The sequence below is a fragment of the Bos indicus x Bos taurus genome, chromosome 29, assembly GCF_003369695.1.
Source record: "Bos indicus x Bos taurus breed Angus x Brahman F1 hybrid chromosome 29, Bos_hybrid_MaternalHap_v2.0, whole genome shotgun sequence".
NCBI lineage: Eukaryota > Metazoa > Chordata > Mammalia > Artiodactyla > Bovidae > Bos > Bos indicus x Bos taurus.
In genome coordinates, this window is record NC_040104.1 from 6,295,403 (window position 1) to 6,314,784 (window position 19,382).

The 19,382-nt window shown below is 49.9% G+C and overlaps 2 protein-coding genes and 1 long non-coding RNA gene across 20 annotated transcripts in view; 2 read left to right on the forward strand and 1 right to left on the reverse strand.

Moving 5' to 3' along the window:
- Nucleotides 1-1,677, forward strand: part of PC (pyruvate carboxylase) — a 102,753-nt gene extending 101,076 nt beyond the window's left edge. For 3 of the 8 annotated variants that reach the window (XM_027532856.1, XM_027532853.1, XM_027532859.1), the window contains 4 exons: nucleotides 54-233; nucleotides 320-568; nucleotides 842-982; nucleotides 1,060-1,593. In XM_027532856.1, coding sequence (XP_027388657.1) covers nucleotides 54-233; nucleotides 320-568; nucleotides 842-982; nucleotides 1,060-1,308 — 819 coding nt within the window. In that variant the 3' untranslated portion in view covers nucleotides 1,309-1,593. Of the gene's footprint in view, nucleotides 1-53; nucleotides 234-319; nucleotides 569-841; nucleotides 983-1,059 lie in introns of all 8 variants that reach the window. The other 5 variants (XM_027532854.1, XM_027532860.1, XM_027532857.1 and 2 more) reach the window with 3 other exon arrangements.
- Nucleotides 1,678-3,576: 1,899 nt separating this feature from the next.
- The window catches only part of RCE1 (Ras converting CAAX endopeptidase 1), an 89,663-nt gene continuing 73,857 nt past the window's right edge, over nucleotides 3,577-19,382 (reverse strand). For 4 of the 11 annotated variants that reach the window (XM_027532842.1, XM_027532839.1, XM_027532841.1 and 1 more), the window contains 9 exons: nucleotides 12,360-12,438; nucleotides 7,005-7,186; nucleotides 6,216-6,318; nucleotides 6,040-6,119; nucleotides 5,704-5,782; nucleotides 5,046-5,213; nucleotides 4,854-4,925; nucleotides 4,533-4,595; nucleotides 3,577-4,239 (listed from right to left, as the gene is read on the reverse strand). In XM_027532842.1, coding sequence (XP_027388643.1) covers nucleotides 4,004-4,239; nucleotides 4,533-4,595; nucleotides 4,854-4,925; nucleotides 5,046-5,213; nucleotides 5,704-5,782; nucleotides 6,040-6,119; nucleotides 6,216-6,318; nucleotides 7,005-7,186; nucleotides 12,360-12,438 — 1,062 coding nt within the window. In that variant the 3' untranslated portion in view covers nucleotides 3,577-4,003. The other 7 variants (XM_027532836.1, XM_027532846.1, XM_027532837.1 and 4 more) reach the window with 7 other exon arrangements.
- Nucleotides 6,943-19,382, forward strand: part of LOC113886533 — a 37,001-nt gene continuing 24,561 nt past the window's right edge. The window contains exon 1 of the long non-coding RNA XR_003509460.1: nucleotides 6,943-7,044. This is a non-coding gene — a long non-coding RNA (uncharacterized LOC113886533). The remainder of the gene's footprint in view (nucleotides 7,045-19,382) is intronic.

Consider the following 19,382-nt stretch of genomic DNA (forward strand, 5'->3'; position numbering starts at 1 on the left):
GGGGTCTCCGTAAGGTGCCTGGCACCCTAAACCCAGGGGTCCCCTCTCCTCAGGTGACGCCCTCCTCCAAGATCGTGGGGGACCTGGCCCAGTTCATGGTGCAGAACGGGCTGACCCGAGCCGAGGCCGAAGCACAGGCAGAGGAGCTGTCCTTCCCCCGCTCGGTGGTGGAGTTCCTGCAGGGCTACATCGGCATCCCCCACGGGGGCTTCCCAGAGCCCCTTCGCTCCAAGGTCAGGAAGGCCCGGCTCCATGGTGGGGGGCGGTGCAGTGCAAGGGCGTCTGGGAGCCAGGCCTGACCATCCGCTCTGCATCCCAGGTGCTGAAAGACCTGCCGAGGGTGGAGGGCCGGCCAGGAGCCTCCCTCCCACCCCTGGACCTGCAGGCGCTGGAGAAGGAGCTGACGGAACGGCACGGGGAGGAGGTGACCCCGGAGGACGTGCTCTCAGCCGCCATGTACCCCGACGTCTTTGCCCACTTCAAGGACTTCACTGCCACCTTCGGCCCCCTGGACAGCCTCAATACGCGTCTCTTCCTGCAGGGACCCAAGATTGCAGAGGAGTTTGAGGTCAGTGGCTCTGGCACCTACCTGCGCTGCACAGTGGCCACCCCTAGGGACCCCAGCACTTCCAGGGTGCCAGGGCTCTGATGTGCCTGTCCCCTGGCCTCGTGAGCTGGGGGTTCACATAGTACCCTTAAGAGACTGGGGAGCTAGGTCTTTACAAGTGTGGAGCTGAGACTCGGGGAGGTGGGCGGCCTGCCTGGGACCGGGTCAGGGGCTGCTCTCCCCGCCTGCCCCTCGCCCTGCCCAGCTCTGAGCCTCCCGGCGGCCTCCCTGCAGGTGGAGCTGGAGCGAGGCAAGACGCTGCACATCAAAGCCTTGGCCATAAGTGACCTCAACCGGGCGGGCCAGAGGCAGGTCTTCTTCGAGCTCAACGGACAGCTGCGGTCCATCCTGGTCAAGGACACCCAGGCCATGAAGGTACAGCTGCCCCGGGCCAGCCAGGTGGTGGGGACGGGCAGGGCTGAGGCCTCACGTGCTGTCCGCCCTGCCTGCAGGAGATGCACTTCCACCCCAAGGCCCTGAAGGACGTCAAGGGCCAGATTGGGGCACCCATGCCCGGGAAGGTGATAGACATCAAGGTGGCAGCAGGGGCCAAGGTGACCAAGGGCCAACCCCTGTGTGTGCTCAGCGCCATGAAGATGGAGACTGTAGTGACCTCGCCCGTGGAGGGCACTGTCCGCAAGGTCCACGTGACTAAGGACATGACGCTGGAGGGTGACGACCTCATCCTGGAGATCGAGTGACCACGCTGAGACTGGCAGCCTGACCATCCCCGCCCCTGCCTTCAGGACACTGTGCTGCCAGGGCAGGCCCAGGCCGGCCAGTGCCCGAGGCCAGGAAGGCCTGGCCCTGCAGCTCCTGTCCGCGGCTCTTCACGGCAGGACAGACTGCCTGTGGCGGTCCATTCCCACCTCCCACCATCTGTCCTTTCCCTGCGGTCGACAGTCGCTCACGTATTCATCTCCTGCCAAATAAAGGTCCCCTCCTTGCTGGAGACTGCAGGTGGGCCTGGGGCCCGTGGGAGCAGACCTAGGGGTGCTACCTCCTGCAGGGGAGACCTGAGGCCCAGGTTGAAGAACTTTGCTCAATAAAACTGGCTTCCCCGCCCTCCACTCTGGGTCTTAGTGCCACTGAGCACAGGCAGCAGGGCTGCCCCAGATGAGAGTGGGGGGCCGTCCCCTCCTCCTAGGAAGGCGCCGAGGACACCAGTGACGACTGTCAGCCGCTCAGTCATGTCTGCCTCTGACCCCACAGACCGTAGCCCACCAGCCTCCTCTGTCCATGGGATTCTCCAGGCAAGAATACTGAAGTGGGTTGCCATTACCTTCTCCAGGGGATCTTCCCCACCCAGGGATCAAACCCTGGCCTTGAATCAGGTCTCCTGCACTGCAGGTGGATTCTTAAGTGCCTGTTGTATACACACCCCAAATGGGGTGTTAGCTAGTTACTAAGAGCCTGGGCTGGGCAAGGGGTTGTTCTACATACTTAACACCTATTAACTCAAGGAGTCAACTTTTGCCCATTTTATAGACGCAGAAATGGAATCACAGGCAGGTTAAATAACTTGTCCGGGACCCACAGCTGGTAAGAGGCAGCGTTCAAGCCCAGGCTGTTGGTAGACTTGCTTCTCAACTACACACTGCTTTATTCCCCTGGGAAGCAGGGACTAACTTACCATCCGATTCAGAATTAGATGCAGATGTGCCTTCTGGAGACAGACAAGACCCTTGGGTGTGGGAAGCTCAGGAGCACTGGATTGAGCCCTAGGGTCTAGCCCTGTCCACACCCCCACAACCAGGCCTCAGGAGACCCCCGAGCCCATCCCACAGTGCCCTCACCTGGGGGGGGGGGACAGCAGCCCCGCCTGCCTGGGTCACTAATGTGCCCCCTACAGGGAGGTCAGGAAGCGAGTCGTGGTGGGGTGGGGCCCAGGCAGTTCCTGAGCAGACGTGGAAGGACGTGGAGGGACAGCCCCAGCCTGACCTCAGGGCCCGGCCCCTGCCAGCACCTGCCAAGAGTGCTGAGGGCTGCTCCGAGGCTCCGGGCTGGGCCTGAACTGCCTCTTCTGGACTCTCAGATCCCAAATATGCCCTCTGAAACCCGCCTGTGCACAATTCCTTGGCTTCCTTGACAATGGTTACACAGGCTTGGGGAGAGAAAAATTCACCAGCGAGGTCAGTACACGCCTGTCACAAGGCCCGTTCAGCGCCAGTATAGTCATAGCCAACCTGGGGGCACCCTGGGGAGTGATGTACATCCGAATCCTTTTCTTCAACTGCCAGCCTCAGGGAAGGGGACTCACGACAACCTCAAGTCTAGAATGGGACCTAAAGAGATAATACTCTATCACGAATGTTTTTAGAAAGTGTGTGTGACGGGGAGAGGTGTCCTAGAGGCAGAGGAATGAGAACATAAGGACCATTCTAAAAACAAGAGGAAGAGCAAATAAAATACTGCCAGGTTCTAGAAAGAGCCCTGAGTTACAGCGTTGCTGGGCAGGGCTGCGCATGCTCTCTGGGCCTTTGCTCTGGGTTCCTCCAGGGGCCAAAGGAGCACAGTGCGTGGCAGAGTGAGGTGGAGAGCGCCAGAACGGCCGCCCCTCCCTGCTGCCTGGGCGGACTCCTCTTCGGGTTAGACTTGCTTCCTCTGCGGCGTGAGGCTGGCAGATGCCGGGAGGTCCTGGTGGAAGGCCCGCAGTGGACGATCCACCCTCTGAGGCTGGAGGCTCCATCGCTGGGGGCAGGGCACGGGCCCAACTCTGACCCGGGTAGAAGGCAGATGGCCCAGATGAGCTGAGCTTGCACATGCCACCTAGTCCCGTATAGTGAGGACCTAGGGCTTGGCTCAGGAAGCACACTGCAGACTGAGGGCAGCCAGAGGCCCCCATCCTGTCCAGGGCTCCAGGGACCCAGGCACAGGCGGACCTGCCTAGAGGTTAGTGTTCAGGGCAGGCTGGGGGCACGGGGCATATTCCCAAGACTCCACACAGACTAATCCCCAAAGGTCCAAGGCCATGTTACCCAAGTTAAATCTCTTTAATATCCCAATACAAAGTCCTGATGCAAAAAGACAATGAGAAAACCCTGGGAAGTTGGGGGGTTTCTGTAAATTCCACCCCCGAGCAGCTTTTCAGAGGCAGGGGGGACAGAGCAGCTCAGGGAAGCAGCAGTCCCAGGTGAGGCAGGAGTGCTTGGCTCCGGGGCCCAGCCCCGTGGCCCCTCACTCCCGGCTGCTCCTCGACCCTTTCAGGAGGGGCCACATCCTGGGATGTCTGCTCCTTTCTCTTGGTCCCTGGGATTCAACTAGCTCTGGCTTCAATCCCCTACAAAAATTCCTGAGTTCTCGGGGCCTCCCGCCAGCTCCTCCCCTGAAGTACCCCTTGACCGGGAGGGGCTGGGAAGCCTGTGAGAGTTCATAGGAGTGTGTACGGAGCGTGGGTCAGGAGCACAGGGGAGCCTCTGAGTCCCCTGCCCGCTCCAAAAGCACACAAAGGGGAAGGCTGCCGTAGAGCTTAGGGTCCGTGAGGGGCTGGAGCAGAAGCAGGAAGAGTCCCACACCCAGGGCATAGCCTGCCAGCAGGGGCCGCCTCTGCGGATGCTCCAGGGCTGCACACACGGCAGGAAAGCCCATGTAATTGCAGAAGGAGTGGCAGAGAACCGGCCCAATCAGGTGTCCTGGGGAGGGGAGACAGAGAAGCTCATGGAGCAGCCCCACTACCTCCCCAGGCCCTTCCAGGGCTAAGACCCTCATCCCCCGAAACAGGAGATCAACAGCCACCCATCCACCCTCACACACGGCCTCTGCTTCCACCTCTCAAACCGCACCAGGCAGAGGACCCTGGCTCAGCCTGTCTCAAGGACTGTGGGAGAAGAAAACTTGTTGCTCCTAGAACAAACAGATTGCCGTTTTCCCACCCACTCCTGTGGGCCCTTGAGCCCCAGGGGACCCGTGAGAGACTGAGACCAACCTGTGCGGATGAAGAGGAAAGCAGTGTAGGCACCGAAGACAGCTGTGTAGGAGAACTGGAACGCTGGAGACGGGGAGGCCTCGAGTGACCACACCTGCATGCCCTTCCTGCCCCAGCACTGCACACCCATCAGCCAGAGACACCCCCTTCCCCTGACTGCCTGCCCCAACACCTAGGCTGTTCTTTACACCCCAAGCCCGTGGTCAGCAGCCCCTCCAATACTAGAGCCCTCAGTTCCCAACTCTTCCTCCAGAGTGACTATCAGGGGCACCCTCACACACCCAACCCAGGACTGCCCCAGGCCAGCTCTCTGGGACTCACCTGCAGACAGAAAGATGCTCCCCACACTGCTCTGGCGGAAACGAAGCTGCTCAAAAATGTGGTGAAAATGGGCTGAGAGGAAGATGAGAACCAGGTCACACTCCTCCCAGACAGGCCCTCCCCTGGCCCCCATTTCCCATTCTTGGTTCCCTGCTAGGACCATCTCAACAGGACCAGGCACAACAAACTCACCAACTCCAAAGAAGAGTGGGCAGGTGAACACAGCAGGGCCCAGGCCTGTGCACGGCGCTAACATGGGCAGCATGCAGGCCCGGAACACCAGCTCCTCTGTCAGGGGGGCGATCACTTGGTTTCGCAGCCAACGCATGTCTGTGAGGCAGCGGGCCCAGGAGCGAGGGGCTAGGGAGGGGATTCAAGACAAGCCATGAGAGACTAGCTGTTGAACCAAGTGACCCAGAGGCCTCAAGGGCCCCTCTCCCACAACCTTCCCTGGCCATAAATACTTGGGAGAACAGATTAAGATTCAAACTTTATCAGACCTAGTATAAAACAATATCTCAAGGAAAATGAAAGGGAAAAGCAATAGTAGCTGAGGCAAAGTGTCCTGACAGTAAATTCTGAAACCATCAAAATTTGCCCAAGACCAGCTCTCTTTTAGGAAACCAAGGTCAAGGGAAGCAACGGACAAGCTTTCTTGTCCATCCCAAATACTGCTAGGGGTTCCTACAGGCTTCACTGGACATTAGGAACTAACTCCTAGAGGCCACCCGATATGTGTTCCCATTTTACTGGTGAGAAACAGAACATCTCAGGTCCCACCATAGTGCACTGATTCCTTCTCCTCATTATCCTGGACTGCCTACTTTTTCCCTTGGCCCTGAGGACTCACCTAGGACAACCTTCAGGCCATCTGCCAGGTCACAGGGGCAATCCATGGAAAGCTGCATCAGTGGGCCCAAGAAAAGGATCTGAGGACAGAAAAACAGGAGCGATGAAAGGAAAGGCTCATAATCCACTGCCCTTGTGGATTGTCCAGACACAGCCTCAGATTTCAAGCTTCCTGTTTTCTGCCAGGATTTCCCACCTATGCATACCCGAGGGCCCTGGGCCATCTCACAATTCTTGTCTCTCATCAATCAACAGCTGGGCACAATCAGGATTAGGAAAAAAAGGAGGGTCTCACTAACGAAGAGCAGAGAAGGAAAGATACAGCACGAGCACTCACCATGGTCAGCAGCAGGGGCAGCAGCGCTGCTGGGAAAATGCCCTCCAGCCTGAATCCCATCAGGGTGAGCAGGGATGTGCCTGGCTGAGCCACAGGAAAGGGGGCATCAGTCTCGCTCCCTCCCCTAGAGTCCCGAGATCGCTCGCCCGCCGCCCTCTGCCCCGCCTCCCTCGCACCTGGATGCCTGTAAGTTCCCTCCAGAGTAGCACGCAGAGGGGCGAGAGACTTGACACCACCAGGACACTGGTGAAGCGCCGCTTTATGACTGCAGGATGGTCCCTAAGAAGGAGGCAGTAAGTTCAGGGGACCCACGGCCACCCTTGAAGGCGCGGCCCCGCCCTCTGTCCGCCAAGTCCCGCCCACAGCCCCGCCCCGTGGAGGCGCGGATTCCGGCAGCGCGCGCAGCCCCCGCACCTGGGCAGCTCGCTCTTCCAGACGTAGAGACTGCCCACGTAGGAGCAGGCGAGGCTGAGACAAGAGAACACAGACACCCAGCAGCACAGCCCGGGGCCTGGACCGCCCAGAGCCGCCGACTCGGGCTGCCGCTCTGGCCGCGACACCGACAGCAGGCGAAACCCGTCCCCGCCCAGCGCCGCCATCGCGCCTGGACCCGCGGCGCGCCGCAGTGACGCGATCCTGCGCCTGCCGGAAGCGTGGCTGACGTCATCCGACGGCGCGGTCCCCGGCCCCGCCCCCGACTCCGCCCCCACACTGAAGCAGAAGCTGCGCGTGCGGAGCAGGTTTATTGAAAAACACAGAACAGGCGACCCGAGTGGCGGCTGGGTGGGCGTGGAAGCGCGGGGAAGGGGGCAGGTTCAGGGCCCAGGCCCAGAACTCAGCCATTCGGACAGATTGGAAATTTCCTGCAGCCATAGCGCGTCCTGCAGGAGGAAAGGGGACCCGGGTGAGGACCCCTCGGCCGTGGCCGGGTCCCCGCCCTCCCGACTCGACCTTAGCTCGGTTACCTCCAGGCCGTTCCCGGAGCCCGTCCTGCTTCTGCTAAAGGTCAGCGGGGCCGCGGTGGGCTCGGCGCGGCGCGAGGCGGCCTCTGAAGGGTTCAAGGCCCCAGCAGAGCGGAAGGCCCGCGTCTCCTCCATGCCTTGGCTGCCTCTCTTAAGCCTCTTGTTTTCTGTTTGCTCGCCGGTCCCTAGGAGAAAACAAACCCGCTCATCTCACTCCCCTGTCCTGTGCTTGGGGAAAACTGGGAGAAAGGGAGGAGTTAGATTCAGACTCTCTTAGCTCTCCCACCTCAGAACCCTTTCATCTGGTTCTGTCCGCATTAAAACTTGGCAGCACCGGGTCTACAGGATCAGGCTGAGGCTGCACATTGGCTTCGGGTCTCCCTGTCCCCACAGAGCTGGGCCTGGGAAGACATGTGGGATTGAACCAAGCCCTTACTTGGGGCTCGCGCCAAGTCGGTCACTTGACACGTTCCTCGTGGAGTCTGCATCATCCAGCTCCTCCCTACTTGCCGGAAAGCCTGGCCTCACCTCTCTCCCTCTTTGTTGCTCAGGCTTCAGTTGGCAGTGCAAACTTTAAGTTTGCATCTATAGCGTTTGGATCTATAGCTTCTTCCTGAGCAGGTCCTGGGAACGTAGATCAACAAGCTGTTCCCTAGGTGCAGCTCACAGGTACTAGGAAGGGTGCAGTAGTGTGTACAAAGTCCAGGGGGTAAAACAGAAAGAAGCTGTTAACCATCTCTGTAAGTGAAGAATGGTTTCCTTGAGGAGATGTCTGAGCTGGGTTTTGAAGGATGAAGAGAAATACACTGGACTGACAGGTAGAGGAAGGGAATTGGCTGAAAGAGGCAAACACGCAAATGCATTAAGCAGTATCCTACATAAAATGCAAGATGGGGATTCAAGGAGATGAATCTGAATGGGTCAGTGGGAATCAGGGCAGGCTAAGAAATGGATTTTTATTTATAGGAAACTGGAAGGCAGTGAAGACTTTTAAACATGAGGTACATTGTTAATTTTGTATTTCAGAATGATCATTTGTCAAACATGTGGCTTAGAGTCAAGTTAGAGGAGGGAAGACCTCAAGAGCCCAGAAGTGAAGGCAGTGAGGATGGAGGAGTCAGAAGTATTCATAAGGCTGAATCGACAGGCCTTGGTGGTAGACTGGATGTGAATCATTAGAATGAGGGCCATCTCACATGAATCTCAGGATTCTAATGTGAAAAACTAGATATGTCGACTGTGGTGCTACTAATCCTGACACAGACTAAAGAAAGAAGAACTGATCTTGGGTGTGTGTGCAGAGGGCAGGATACCAGGAGAGAGGAAGTTGACCATATGGGCCACCATATGGAGCAGACAGGTCTCCATCTAAGGCTCAGGAGAGACCTGGACTTGTCATACCAACTGATGAGTCTCGTTCCCAGAGGCAGCGGTCAGTGCCTGGGATGGAAGAGAGCAGCTAGGGAGGGGGTGCGGTGTGAGCACTGTTTGGGGGTGGCCAGAGGAAGCTAGTCAAAGAGAAAAGGTAAGCGATGAGGAGAACCTGGTGCATCACAGTCTCACAGTGCCAAGTGCTGCAAATAGTCCAGGTATGATACAGATAAATGCACAATCAATTTGGTAATTAAGAGGCCTTCCCAAACGAGAGCCGTGCAGTTCAGAGGCACAGGAAAAGCAGTGCCCTGGCTTAGAGAGGGAACAAAAGAGAGAGACGGAAACAGAATGCAGCTTGCTCCTTTGAGAATCCTGATTGCGGCGTGAGGGGATGGTGGGAGAAGGTCAAGATCAGGGCGATGTCCTTCTGAAGATGGACCTCCTGATGGAGAGAACTCAGAAAAGGAGCTGAAGGTGCCGAAGGAATAACTGATGGCACCAAGAAAATAGGAGTAATGCCCCCTGGAGGGGTGGGCCCCGTGCTGATAAGGGTCTGGCAGTGGGCGGAGTACAAGTTGGGTGAGTTTCATGCAAAGATGGGTTCGATAAAGGACAGAAATGGTATGGACCTAACAGAAGCAGAAGATATTAAGAAGAGATGGCAAGAATACACAGAAGAACTGTACAAAAAAGATCTTCACAACACAGATAATCACGATGGTGTGATCACTGACCTAGAGCCAGACATCCTGGAATGTGAAGTCAAGTGGGCCTTAGAAAGCATCACTACGAACAAAGCTAGTGGAGGTGATGGAATTCCAGTTGAGCTATTTCAAATCCTGAAAGATGATGCTGTGAAAGTGCTGCACTCAATATGCCAGCAAATTTGGAAAACTCAGCAGTGGCCACAGGACTGCAAAAGGTCAGTTTTCATTCCAATCCCAAAGAAAGGCAATGCCAAAGAATGCTCAAGCTACTGCACAATTGCACTCATCTCACACGCTAGTAAAGTAATGCTCAAAATTCTCCAAGCCAGGCTTCTGCAATACGTGAACCGTGAACTTCCAGATGTTCAAGCTGGTTTTAGAAAAGGCAGAGGAACCAGAGATCAAATTGCCAACATCCGCTGGATCATGGAAAAAGCAAGGGAGTTCTAGAAAAACATCTATTCCTGCTTTATTGACTATGCCAAAGCCTTTGACTGTGTGGATCACAATAAACTGTGGGGAATTCTGAAAGAGATGGGAATACCAGACCACGTGATCTGCCTCTTGAGAAATTTGTATGCAGGTCAGGAAGCAACAGTTAGAACTGGACATGGAACAACAGACTGGTTCCAAATAGGAAAGGGAGTATGTCAAGGCTGTATATTGTCACCCTGTTTATTTAACTTATATGCAGAGTACATCATGAGAAACGCTGGGCTGGAGGAAGCACAGGCTGGAATCAAGATTGCCGGGAGAAATATCAATAACCTCAGATATGCAGATGACACCACCCTTATGGCAGAAAGTGAAGAGGAACTCAAAAGCCTCTTGATGAAAGTGAAAGTGGAGAGTGAAAAAGTTGGCTTAAAGCTCAACATTCAGAAAACGAAGATCATGGCATCCGGTCCCATCACTTCATGGGAAATAGATGGGGAAACAGTGGAAACAGTGTCAGACTTTATTTTTGGGGGCTCCAAAGTCACTGCAGATGGTGACTGCAGCCATGAAATTAAAAGATGCTTACTCCTTGGAAGGAAAGTTATGACCAACCTAGACAGCATATTCCAAAGCAAAGACATTACTTTGCCAACAAAGGTCCGTCTAGTCAAGGCTATGGTTTTTCCTGTGGTCATGTATGGATGTGAGAGTTGGACTGTGAAGAAGGCTGAGCGCCGAAGAATTGATGCTTTTGAACTGTGGTGTTGGAGAAGACTCTTGAGAGTCCCTTGGACTGCAAGGAGATCCAACCAGTCCATTCTGAAGATCAGCCCTGGGATTTCTTTGGAAGGAATGATGGAAAGCTGAAACTCCAGTACTTTGGCCACCTCATGCGAAGAGTCGACTCATTGGAAAAGACTCTGATGCTGGGAGGATTGGGGGCAAGAGGAGAAGGGGACGACAGAAGATGAGATGGCTGGATGGCATCACTGACTCGATGGACGTGAGTCTGAGTGAACTCCGGGAGTTGGTGATGGACAGGGAGGCCTGGCGTGCTGCGATTCATGGGGTCGCAAAGGGTTGGACACGACTGAGCGACTGATCTGATCTGATGGAGAAAAGAGATTAGTAAGTGAAGTAGGAGGCTAAGTGAGGAGGTTGGGTAGAGGTTGGGTAGATTTTTAAAAGAATGGAGGAGCCACTGAGGAGAAAGCCAGGAAGACTGGGAAGCACTGACAAACTGAAGGCTCTTCAGGGAATGGACCTGAGGCGTCACACACTGTTGATCTTCTTCAGCATACCTGCCAACGTGGGACACAGGACTGATGGCAACTAGAGTTGAAGCTCTGTAAGGCAGAGCAGCTCAAACACTCTTCTGGGTGGGTCCACCAGAGCATAAATACTCAGTAGAGAAAGCATGGGCTTTAAGGGCAGCAGGCTGAAATTCAGATCTTCCTCCTGCTAAGTACATCAGTGTTCCCCACCGCAAAGCGTCCCTGTGAAAGACTGGTAACTAAAAGCTTCGCATCTCCCTGGGTCCACAGAAGGTACTGAATTAAATGTTAATTTCTTTCTTCTAAAGAAAGTGAAAGTGTCGCTCAGTCGTGTCCCACTCTGAGACCCCATGGACTGTAGCCCGCCAGGCTCCTCTGTCCATTGGGTTCTCCAGGCAAGAGTACTGGAGTGAGTTGCCATTTCCTCCTCCCTGGGATCTTCCTGACCCAGGGATTGAACCCGGGTCTCCCAAATTGCAGGCAGATTCTTTACCATCTGAGCCACCAGGGAAGCCCTCTTTCTTCTAAGGAAACTTACTCTTTTATCTTTTCACTGCACAAATACTGAATTGTATGTGGTGAATACTAAATTGTGTTTGGTGATACACTTTCATTCTTTTAAATTGCCAAATCTAAATTTATACAAGCCTTCACTGCACAGTTCTTTTCAGGAGGAATAGCCCCCACATTTAAAATATAATTCAATAGAATGATTCAGAAACACATCTTAAGACCTTAGCATAGACACCATGCAGCATGTTGCTGTTAGCCTGGCAAGTTTCACCAACAAAGCACAATGCTGAAACCAGTCCCCCAGCTCCCTCAAGCCTAGGCACTGTTTTGTCTGACAGTACATCCCCACGGGTCTGGCTCTGTTAGCTAGACTAGGCTGGCTGGGTTCGAGTTCTGGCTCTGTCATTTACAAGCTGTGCGAACTCAGGTAGGTTTACTGACATCTCTGGGCCTCAGCTTCCTCATCTGTAAAATGAGGATAATAATAGTACCATAGTATCATTTTGAGAATTAAGAGCATTACTATATATAATACTTTCAGAATTCAGACTAGTGCCTGGCTCCTGCACCATACAGGTTCAGGCACCAGTGGCTAGGATTCTTTTCACAAGCACACCTGCTGCTGCAGGCCCTGAGGGGTAAAGACAGTAGAATCACTGCTACATCACACACACGCTCACCTCCCCCATAACATTCATGGAGGTTGAGGGGGTGTCTGCACTCAGGAGCAGATTCCATAGCCCTAAACAGAGTAGTAATCCAACCAGGGAGAGCCACAGTATCAACACGAATGACTGAGAAAAGACACAAAAGAACTGACTGCATTGAGGGCCTCACCCCATCGTGTGCAGCTATCTGTAACTATGCAAACAAATTTCCAGACCTATTGTACCAGCTTTTGGTACAATAGCCGCTGCCCCAAAATACCCTACTTGTGGGAGCCAGCCATGTCCTGGAAGACATGTGGTGTAAGGCACAGTCTGAAATTCTGAAGTCACGTTTTTTACTTCCCAGCTTTGATCCAGGGCTCCCCTGAAAAGCTGGAATCCTACCTGCAAGGAGTTCCAGGCTGCTGTTCTCATGTGCCTCGTCTGTGTTCTGCTCTGCCTCATTTTTCTCTGGGAGCAGCTGCTTAAAAAATTAGAAGTCCTAGGTGAGTTCTGCAGAAGCATGAACAAGCCCCAGTGAGGCCTGGTGGCTTTGTGGACCCCAGGGGCTTTCCTCCCTCACCTGGACCCTCTCTTCCTCCTGGCTCGTGAACCCCCTCCCCAGCTCCCGCCATCAAGGCTCCCTCCTTCCTTCCGAGCTCTTGCAGCTGACTCCAGGCAGTTCCTTCCTCCCTGAGGCCCGGTCGCTCATCTACTATCTGCTCTGCTCCTTGGGCTCTGAGATAGGCACTGCATGCCCCCTTTCATCATTTTACGTGTTCACGTCCATTTTCTACATCTTAAATTCCTTGAAGAGTAAGGAAGTGGCACCCCACTCCAGTACTTTTGCCTGGAAAATCCCATGGACGGAAGAGCCTGGTAGGCTACAGTCCATGGGGTCGCAGAGTCAGACACGACTGGGCGACTCCACTTTCATCACCTCTGTATCTCTTAACGCTAGCATAGTGCCTTGCACAGGCCAAGTGATAAACGAATGACTGACTGAGGTCAAACACGGGAAGCCACAGGGCACGTTTTATAGTCTTGTATAGCCTGCAGTGCAGGAGACCTGGGCTCGATTCCTGGGTCGGGAAGATCCCCTGGAGAAGGAACTGGCAACCCACTCCAGTATTCTTGCCTAGAGAATACCCATGGACAGAGGAGGCTGGCAGGCTGCAGTCCACGGGGTCGCAAGAGTCAGACACGACTTAGCAACTAAACCACCACCACCACCATAGCCTTTCAGAGCCCTGCTATTTGGTTCAATTTGGACAGGGAAACAAAGGTCAGAACCCAATCCTCTGAGCTACTTGTTTTTCAATACAAGTATATAAAAACAGGTATCCTCTGCATCAAAATTAAAAACTTTTGTGCTTCAAGGGACACTTAAAGGGAAGTGAAAAGTCAACACACAAGAATGGGAGAAAATATTTGAAGATCATATCTGATAAGGGACTTGTATCCAGAATAAAGAACTCCTAGTTCAACTGTAAAGTAACAACCTAATTTAAAAATGGGTTTGACAAAATTTGAATAGACATTTCTCCAAAGAGAGGTAAATGGCCAATAAGCACATGAAAAGATGCTCAGCATTATTGTTCTTTAGGAATATGCAGATCAAAGCCACTATGAGGTACCACTTCACACCCAGTGTGATAGTAGTAATAGTAATAAATAATAACTATTGATAAGGATGTGGAAAAATTGGAACCATTATACAGTGCTGGTGGGAAAGTAAAGTAACGCAGCCAGTTTGGAAAACAGTTTTGAGTTATCATGAAAAAGTGAAAAAAGTGTTAGTTGCTCAGTCGTGTCTTGACTCTTTGCAACTGCATGAACTGTGGCCCACCAGGCTCCTTGGTCCATGGAATTCTCCAGGCAAGAATACTGGAGTGGGTAGCCATTTCCTTCTCCAGGGGATCTTCCCCACCCAGGGATCAAACCCAACGTCTCCTGCACTGCAGGCAGATTCCTTATTGTCTGAGCCACCAGGTTATATCATATGACCCGGCAATTCTCCTCCTAGCTATCAGCTAAACAATTATAAACATACGTCTACACACAAAAAATGTTACAGCAGCATTATTCATAATAGCCAAAAAGTGGAAATAACATGTCCATCAGCTGATAAATGGATTTTAAAATGTGGTATGGACTATTACTAAAATGAGTAATGGACTATTACTCAACTGTAAAAAGGAACGAAGTACTATTACCTGTTATAACGTGGATGATGAGCCTTGAAAACATTACACTAGTGAAAAAAGCCAGACACAAAAATCCACTCATTGTACAATTCCATTTATATGAAATACCCAGTATAGGCAAATCCATTGAGAGAAAAGTAAATTAGTGGTTCCCAGGGGACAAGAGATAGGAGAACTGAGACTGACTACAAATTAGGTACAGTTTATATATTTTTTTTTGGTATGATGGAGATGTTCTGGAATTTAGTGGTGATGGCTGGAAAACACAGTGAATATACTTAAAATCACTGAACTACTGAATTTGTATAAATGGTAAATTTTATAGTATGTGAATTATAGCTCAATGCATTCCATCATATATTGTTTACTAAAGCCAGTTTTAATTTTTAAGTAATTATACTCCAAGGAACATAGAAGAGTTAAAGATGGCCTTAAAGGTTTGAAAAAAAGAAATAGTATTAGGAAAATTTCCAAACATTTTTTTCCTTCTTTGAAAGAAAGCTTATTTTACTTCACTCCAGCCTAGAAAATCTCATGTAATAGACAAACCTTTACCTTATCTTGAAACTGGTAACACCAAAGAAATATCTAAATTCAGATATAAATCTCAGAGTTCCAGGGGAATCTTGCACACCCCCCATTCATCATCAGTTCCCCAGGTGAGGCAGCCCTCTCCACAGGATAGACCTCCTTGAATTTAACACTCTATCAGACATTATTCTGATCTACCACCAGGAAATGATACCTTTCCTTAGAAAGTTCTTCCTGCTACTGCTCCTACTTATTCTGGATTTAAGTTTTTAGTCCCCACACTCAAATGTGACAGTTAGCCCAAGATTACTGTCTTGTCTCATGGCCAACTGTCCTCTGTTCCAACACCGAGGCTTAAAATCTCCACTCCTGGAGTGACCTTTCCACAAATATCTTCTATAAGACTAAATATTCTTTGATTTCTTCCATTTCTCCATAAACGACACAATAACCATAGATGGTTTCATTCTGTATTACTCAGAGGTCAGCTCTTCTACTTCGCCTGCTTAGAAGTGGAAACTGAGGGACTGGTCCAGAGGTAAAAGAACTGGACCTAGCATCGTTGTTCTTGTAGTTCTTAGCCATAGCCACTAGGTGCCACTCGTGTGCCAGTAACAAGCTGTCACTAAATGGCCATTATCAGAGGGAGCAGGTAATGATCGTGAGTAAAGTAGTATGGATTCTACTTGATGCCTTTGGTCACTGTTCATCTTCCCAGGCTTGTGATCCAGTCCCATATGGTAAAAATGTTACTAGGCTTCAGATCTAGGAGCCCTCATTATAAATCCTAGACTTGTCACTTACTGACTGTGTGATTCTGGGCAAATTAGAGAAGTTGTCTAACCAGTTTCTTCATCTATAAAATGGGAAAACTACAACCTACCTCATAGGGTTTTTGTGGAGACTAAAGTGGAAATCTTGGCACAGATTAGGGATTCAATGTTTCCTCCTTCCAAGACCTATGACTACTGTGTAAGACTAGCCATCTGCCAAGTTTACTGGGCTATAAATGGCCCTGAGGCTATGAGCCATCACTATAGCAACACAAAGGGGCAAAGGAGGTCAGATCATCTCCTTTTCAGATCTCACTGGGTTATCAGAGAGACCCAAGCAAAAGGACTTCCCAGGCTGGAACACTTTTAGATCTTGCCCGTTTCCCAGGTCCCGTGATAATGCCATACACCTTACCCTCGATCTATGCCTAGAAACTTGAAGCTGTGGATGGCTGTAGTGAATTGAGTAGTGGCTCCCCCAAAGATATGTTCAGGTCTTGACCACCAGTACTTGTGAATGTGACCTTATTTGGGAAAAGGGTCTTTGACATAATTAAGGATCTCAAGATAGGATCATTGTGGATTTACAGAGGGCCCCAAGTCCAATGACAGGTGTCCTTACCAGAGAAAGGCGGAGGGATGTTTGAGAGACAAAGAGGAACAGCCATATGGAGTTGTGTGACCACAAGTCAAGGAACAGCTGGGGCCACCAGGGCTGGAAGGGGTAAGGAAGGATTCTCCCCTTGAGCCAGTGGAGGGAGCGTGGTCCTGCCAACACCTTGTTTCACACTTCTGGACTCCAGACTGAGAGATAATAAATTCCTTTTGTTTTTAAGTTCCCAAATTTATGGTAATTTGTTACAATATCCATGGGAAACTGATAGAATGGGTAATAGCCTTTATTTGCTCAGGTTGTGGGCAGCAGTTTCCCAAGTTGCAGGGAAACCAGAAAGAGTATTTGCAGTGAACCAACTGATGCTTTCCTAGGAAGGTGCTTCGAGCCGGGATGTACAGCCAAGAAAACCCAGTGTGGTGAAGGCGGCACTTAGAGGGGCTTCCCTGTTACAAAGCAGAGGAGGGTGGGCAAACCCATGAGATGCTGCAGTCTCTGGGTGTCTCGGTGTCTAAACCTCCCCATCCGATCGGGCAAACAGGAGAGGGAGAGAAGCAGAAGAGGTGTTACTCTCTCAGAAACAGTGTCTGTAATTTTTTTTACAGCAACTCTACTGAGATATAACTTGCATACAAATAATAAATTGCATGTTTATAAAATACAATTTGATACGTTCTGGCATATGTATTAATACATGTGAAACATCACTATATCAAGATAATGAGCATATCCATCACCCTGAAAAGTTTCTTCTGCTCTTCATAACTCCTCACTCCTTCCAACTCCTATACCTCCCATCTGTAAACAACCACTGGTCTGTAACTATACAGTAACAGGCATTTTATAGAATTGTGTATAAATTCAGTCAAGCACTATGTACTCTTGTATTTTCAGGTTTTCTCATTCAGCATGGCTGTTTAGAGATTCATCCAGCCTACTGTATATCAAAAGTTCATTCCTTTTATTGCTGAGTAGTATTCCATTGAATGGATATGCCACAGTTTGTTTATTCATTTACCTGTTGACACTGGGTTGTTCCCCGTTTGGGGCTATTACCGAAATGGTAGATGTGCCGTAAACGCTGGTGCAGACACTTCTGTGTGGACACGCGCTCTCATCTCTCTTGGGTGAACACCCAGCAGCAGAACGGCTAGGCTGTGTGGTGAGTTACATAAACCTTTTCAAGAAACTGCCAACTGTTCTTCAAAGTGGTGGTACCATTTTTCATTCCTACAATTAGGGTATAACAGTTCCAGTTCCTGTTCCTGCACATTCTTGCCAGCACCTGGTATGGTTAGTCTTCTTACTCTAAGTACATGTGAAATGTTAGTCAATTGTGGATTTGATTTGCACGTCCCTAATGACTAATAATGGCACCCCACTCCAGTACTCTTGCCTGGAAAATCCCACGGACAGAGGAGCCTGGTGGGCTGCAGTCCACGGGGTTGCGAAGAGTCGGACACGACTGAGCGACTTCACTTTCACTTTTCACTTTCATGCATTGGAGAAGGAAATGGCAACCCACTCCAGTGTTCTTGCCTGGAGAATCCCAGGGACGGGGGAGCCTGGTGGGCTGACTTCTATGGGGTCGCACAGAGTCGGACATGACTGAAGCGACTTAGCAGCAGCAGCAGCAGCAATGACTAATAATGTTGAGCATATTTTTGTATGTTTATTTGCTGTGATATATCTTCTTTTGTAAAATGTGTGTTCAAATATTTTGCCAATTAAACAAACTGGGTTGTTTATTTTCTTACTAGTGAGCTTTGAAAGTTTTAAAATAATCTGAATATGATGGTAAGATTTTTAACTAAAAATTCAATTTCTTTAATAGTATAAAGCTACCAGGTATAGAAGCTTTTTCTTCTTGTGTGAACTTTGGTAATTTATGTCTTTCAAGGAAATTTCCCTTTAATCTAAATTGTCAAATTTATTGTAATATTCATAATATTCCCTGATAATTCTTTTAATATTTGATGCCACTTCTCTAATTTGCGATATTAGTGGCAGTTTGTGTCTTCTCTCTTATTAATCATCTTTCTCAATGAATCACCTTTATGTTTCATTGATTTTTTTTCTCTATTGTTTTTCTATTTTACTGACTTCCAACTCTAATCTTTTATTATTTCATGCTTCTCTTTATGTTTAATTTGCTCTTCTTATTCTAGTTGGAAGCTTCACTGTATGTCATTGTTTTTATTTGTTTTTAAGGACACTTATTTGTTTTTTTTTCATATTTGATTTTTGGGACACTTTTGTTGGATAAAGAATCCTAGGTTGACAGGTTATTTTTTTCAGTATTATAACTCCATTTTCTTCTAGCTTATACAGTTATGACAAGAAACTTGCTGTAACCCTTATCTTTGTAACAAAAGAAGGGTTTTGGTGTTTTGTTCTTGTTGGGGTTTTTCTGGTCTCTGTTTTTAAGATTTTCTTTTTACCACTGGTTTTAACCAATTTAATTATGATGTACCTTGGTGTAGTTTTCCTTGTTTCTTGGGCTTGGTTTAAGATTCTTTGATCTGTATAATTTATACATTCCATCGAATTTGGAAACATTTCCACCATTATTTCTTCAAACATGTTTTCTACCTCTGCTGCTTCTTCAGATTCTCTAACTATACATGGGTTAGGCTATGCAAAGTTACCCTACAGCTCGCAGAGGCTTAGTGCTCTATTATTGTTATTTTAACCTCTGTGTCCAGTTTCAGTTTCTACTGCTGTATGTTTTCCTTAAGTAATGTGCCGCTGATGCTAGTGGTGTAGTCAGTATAATTTTCACCTTGGAGACGTTAGCTTTCACTTTAGAATTTGTTTGGGGCCTTTTTTATACCATTCATATCTCTAACTAATATGTTGAACCTTTTATCTAGCTTCCTGAGGTCTAACTAATATGTTCAACCTTTTATCTAGCTTCCGATCATATGGAATACAATTTTAAGAATAAATGTTTTTTTACTAATTTTATCTTGCATGTCAGTTCTGGATCAGTTTTGACTGACTGATCAATCCACTGAGTTTTCTCTTCATGTGGGCTGTATTTTCCGGCTTCATAGCATGCTTGTGAATTTTTTTATCAGATTCAAGGCGGTATGAACATTATCTTGGTGGGTGCTGGATATTTTTGTATTCTTATATTCTTTAAGAATACATTCATTTGGCTGCGTCGGGTCCTCATTGCGGCGTGTGGGATCTCCCTGTGGGACGTGGGCTCCAGCGCACACGGGCCTCAGCAGGTGCAGCCCTTGTGCTCTCTAGTCATGGCACAGGCTCTGGAGCACATGTGGGCTTGACAGCTGCAGCA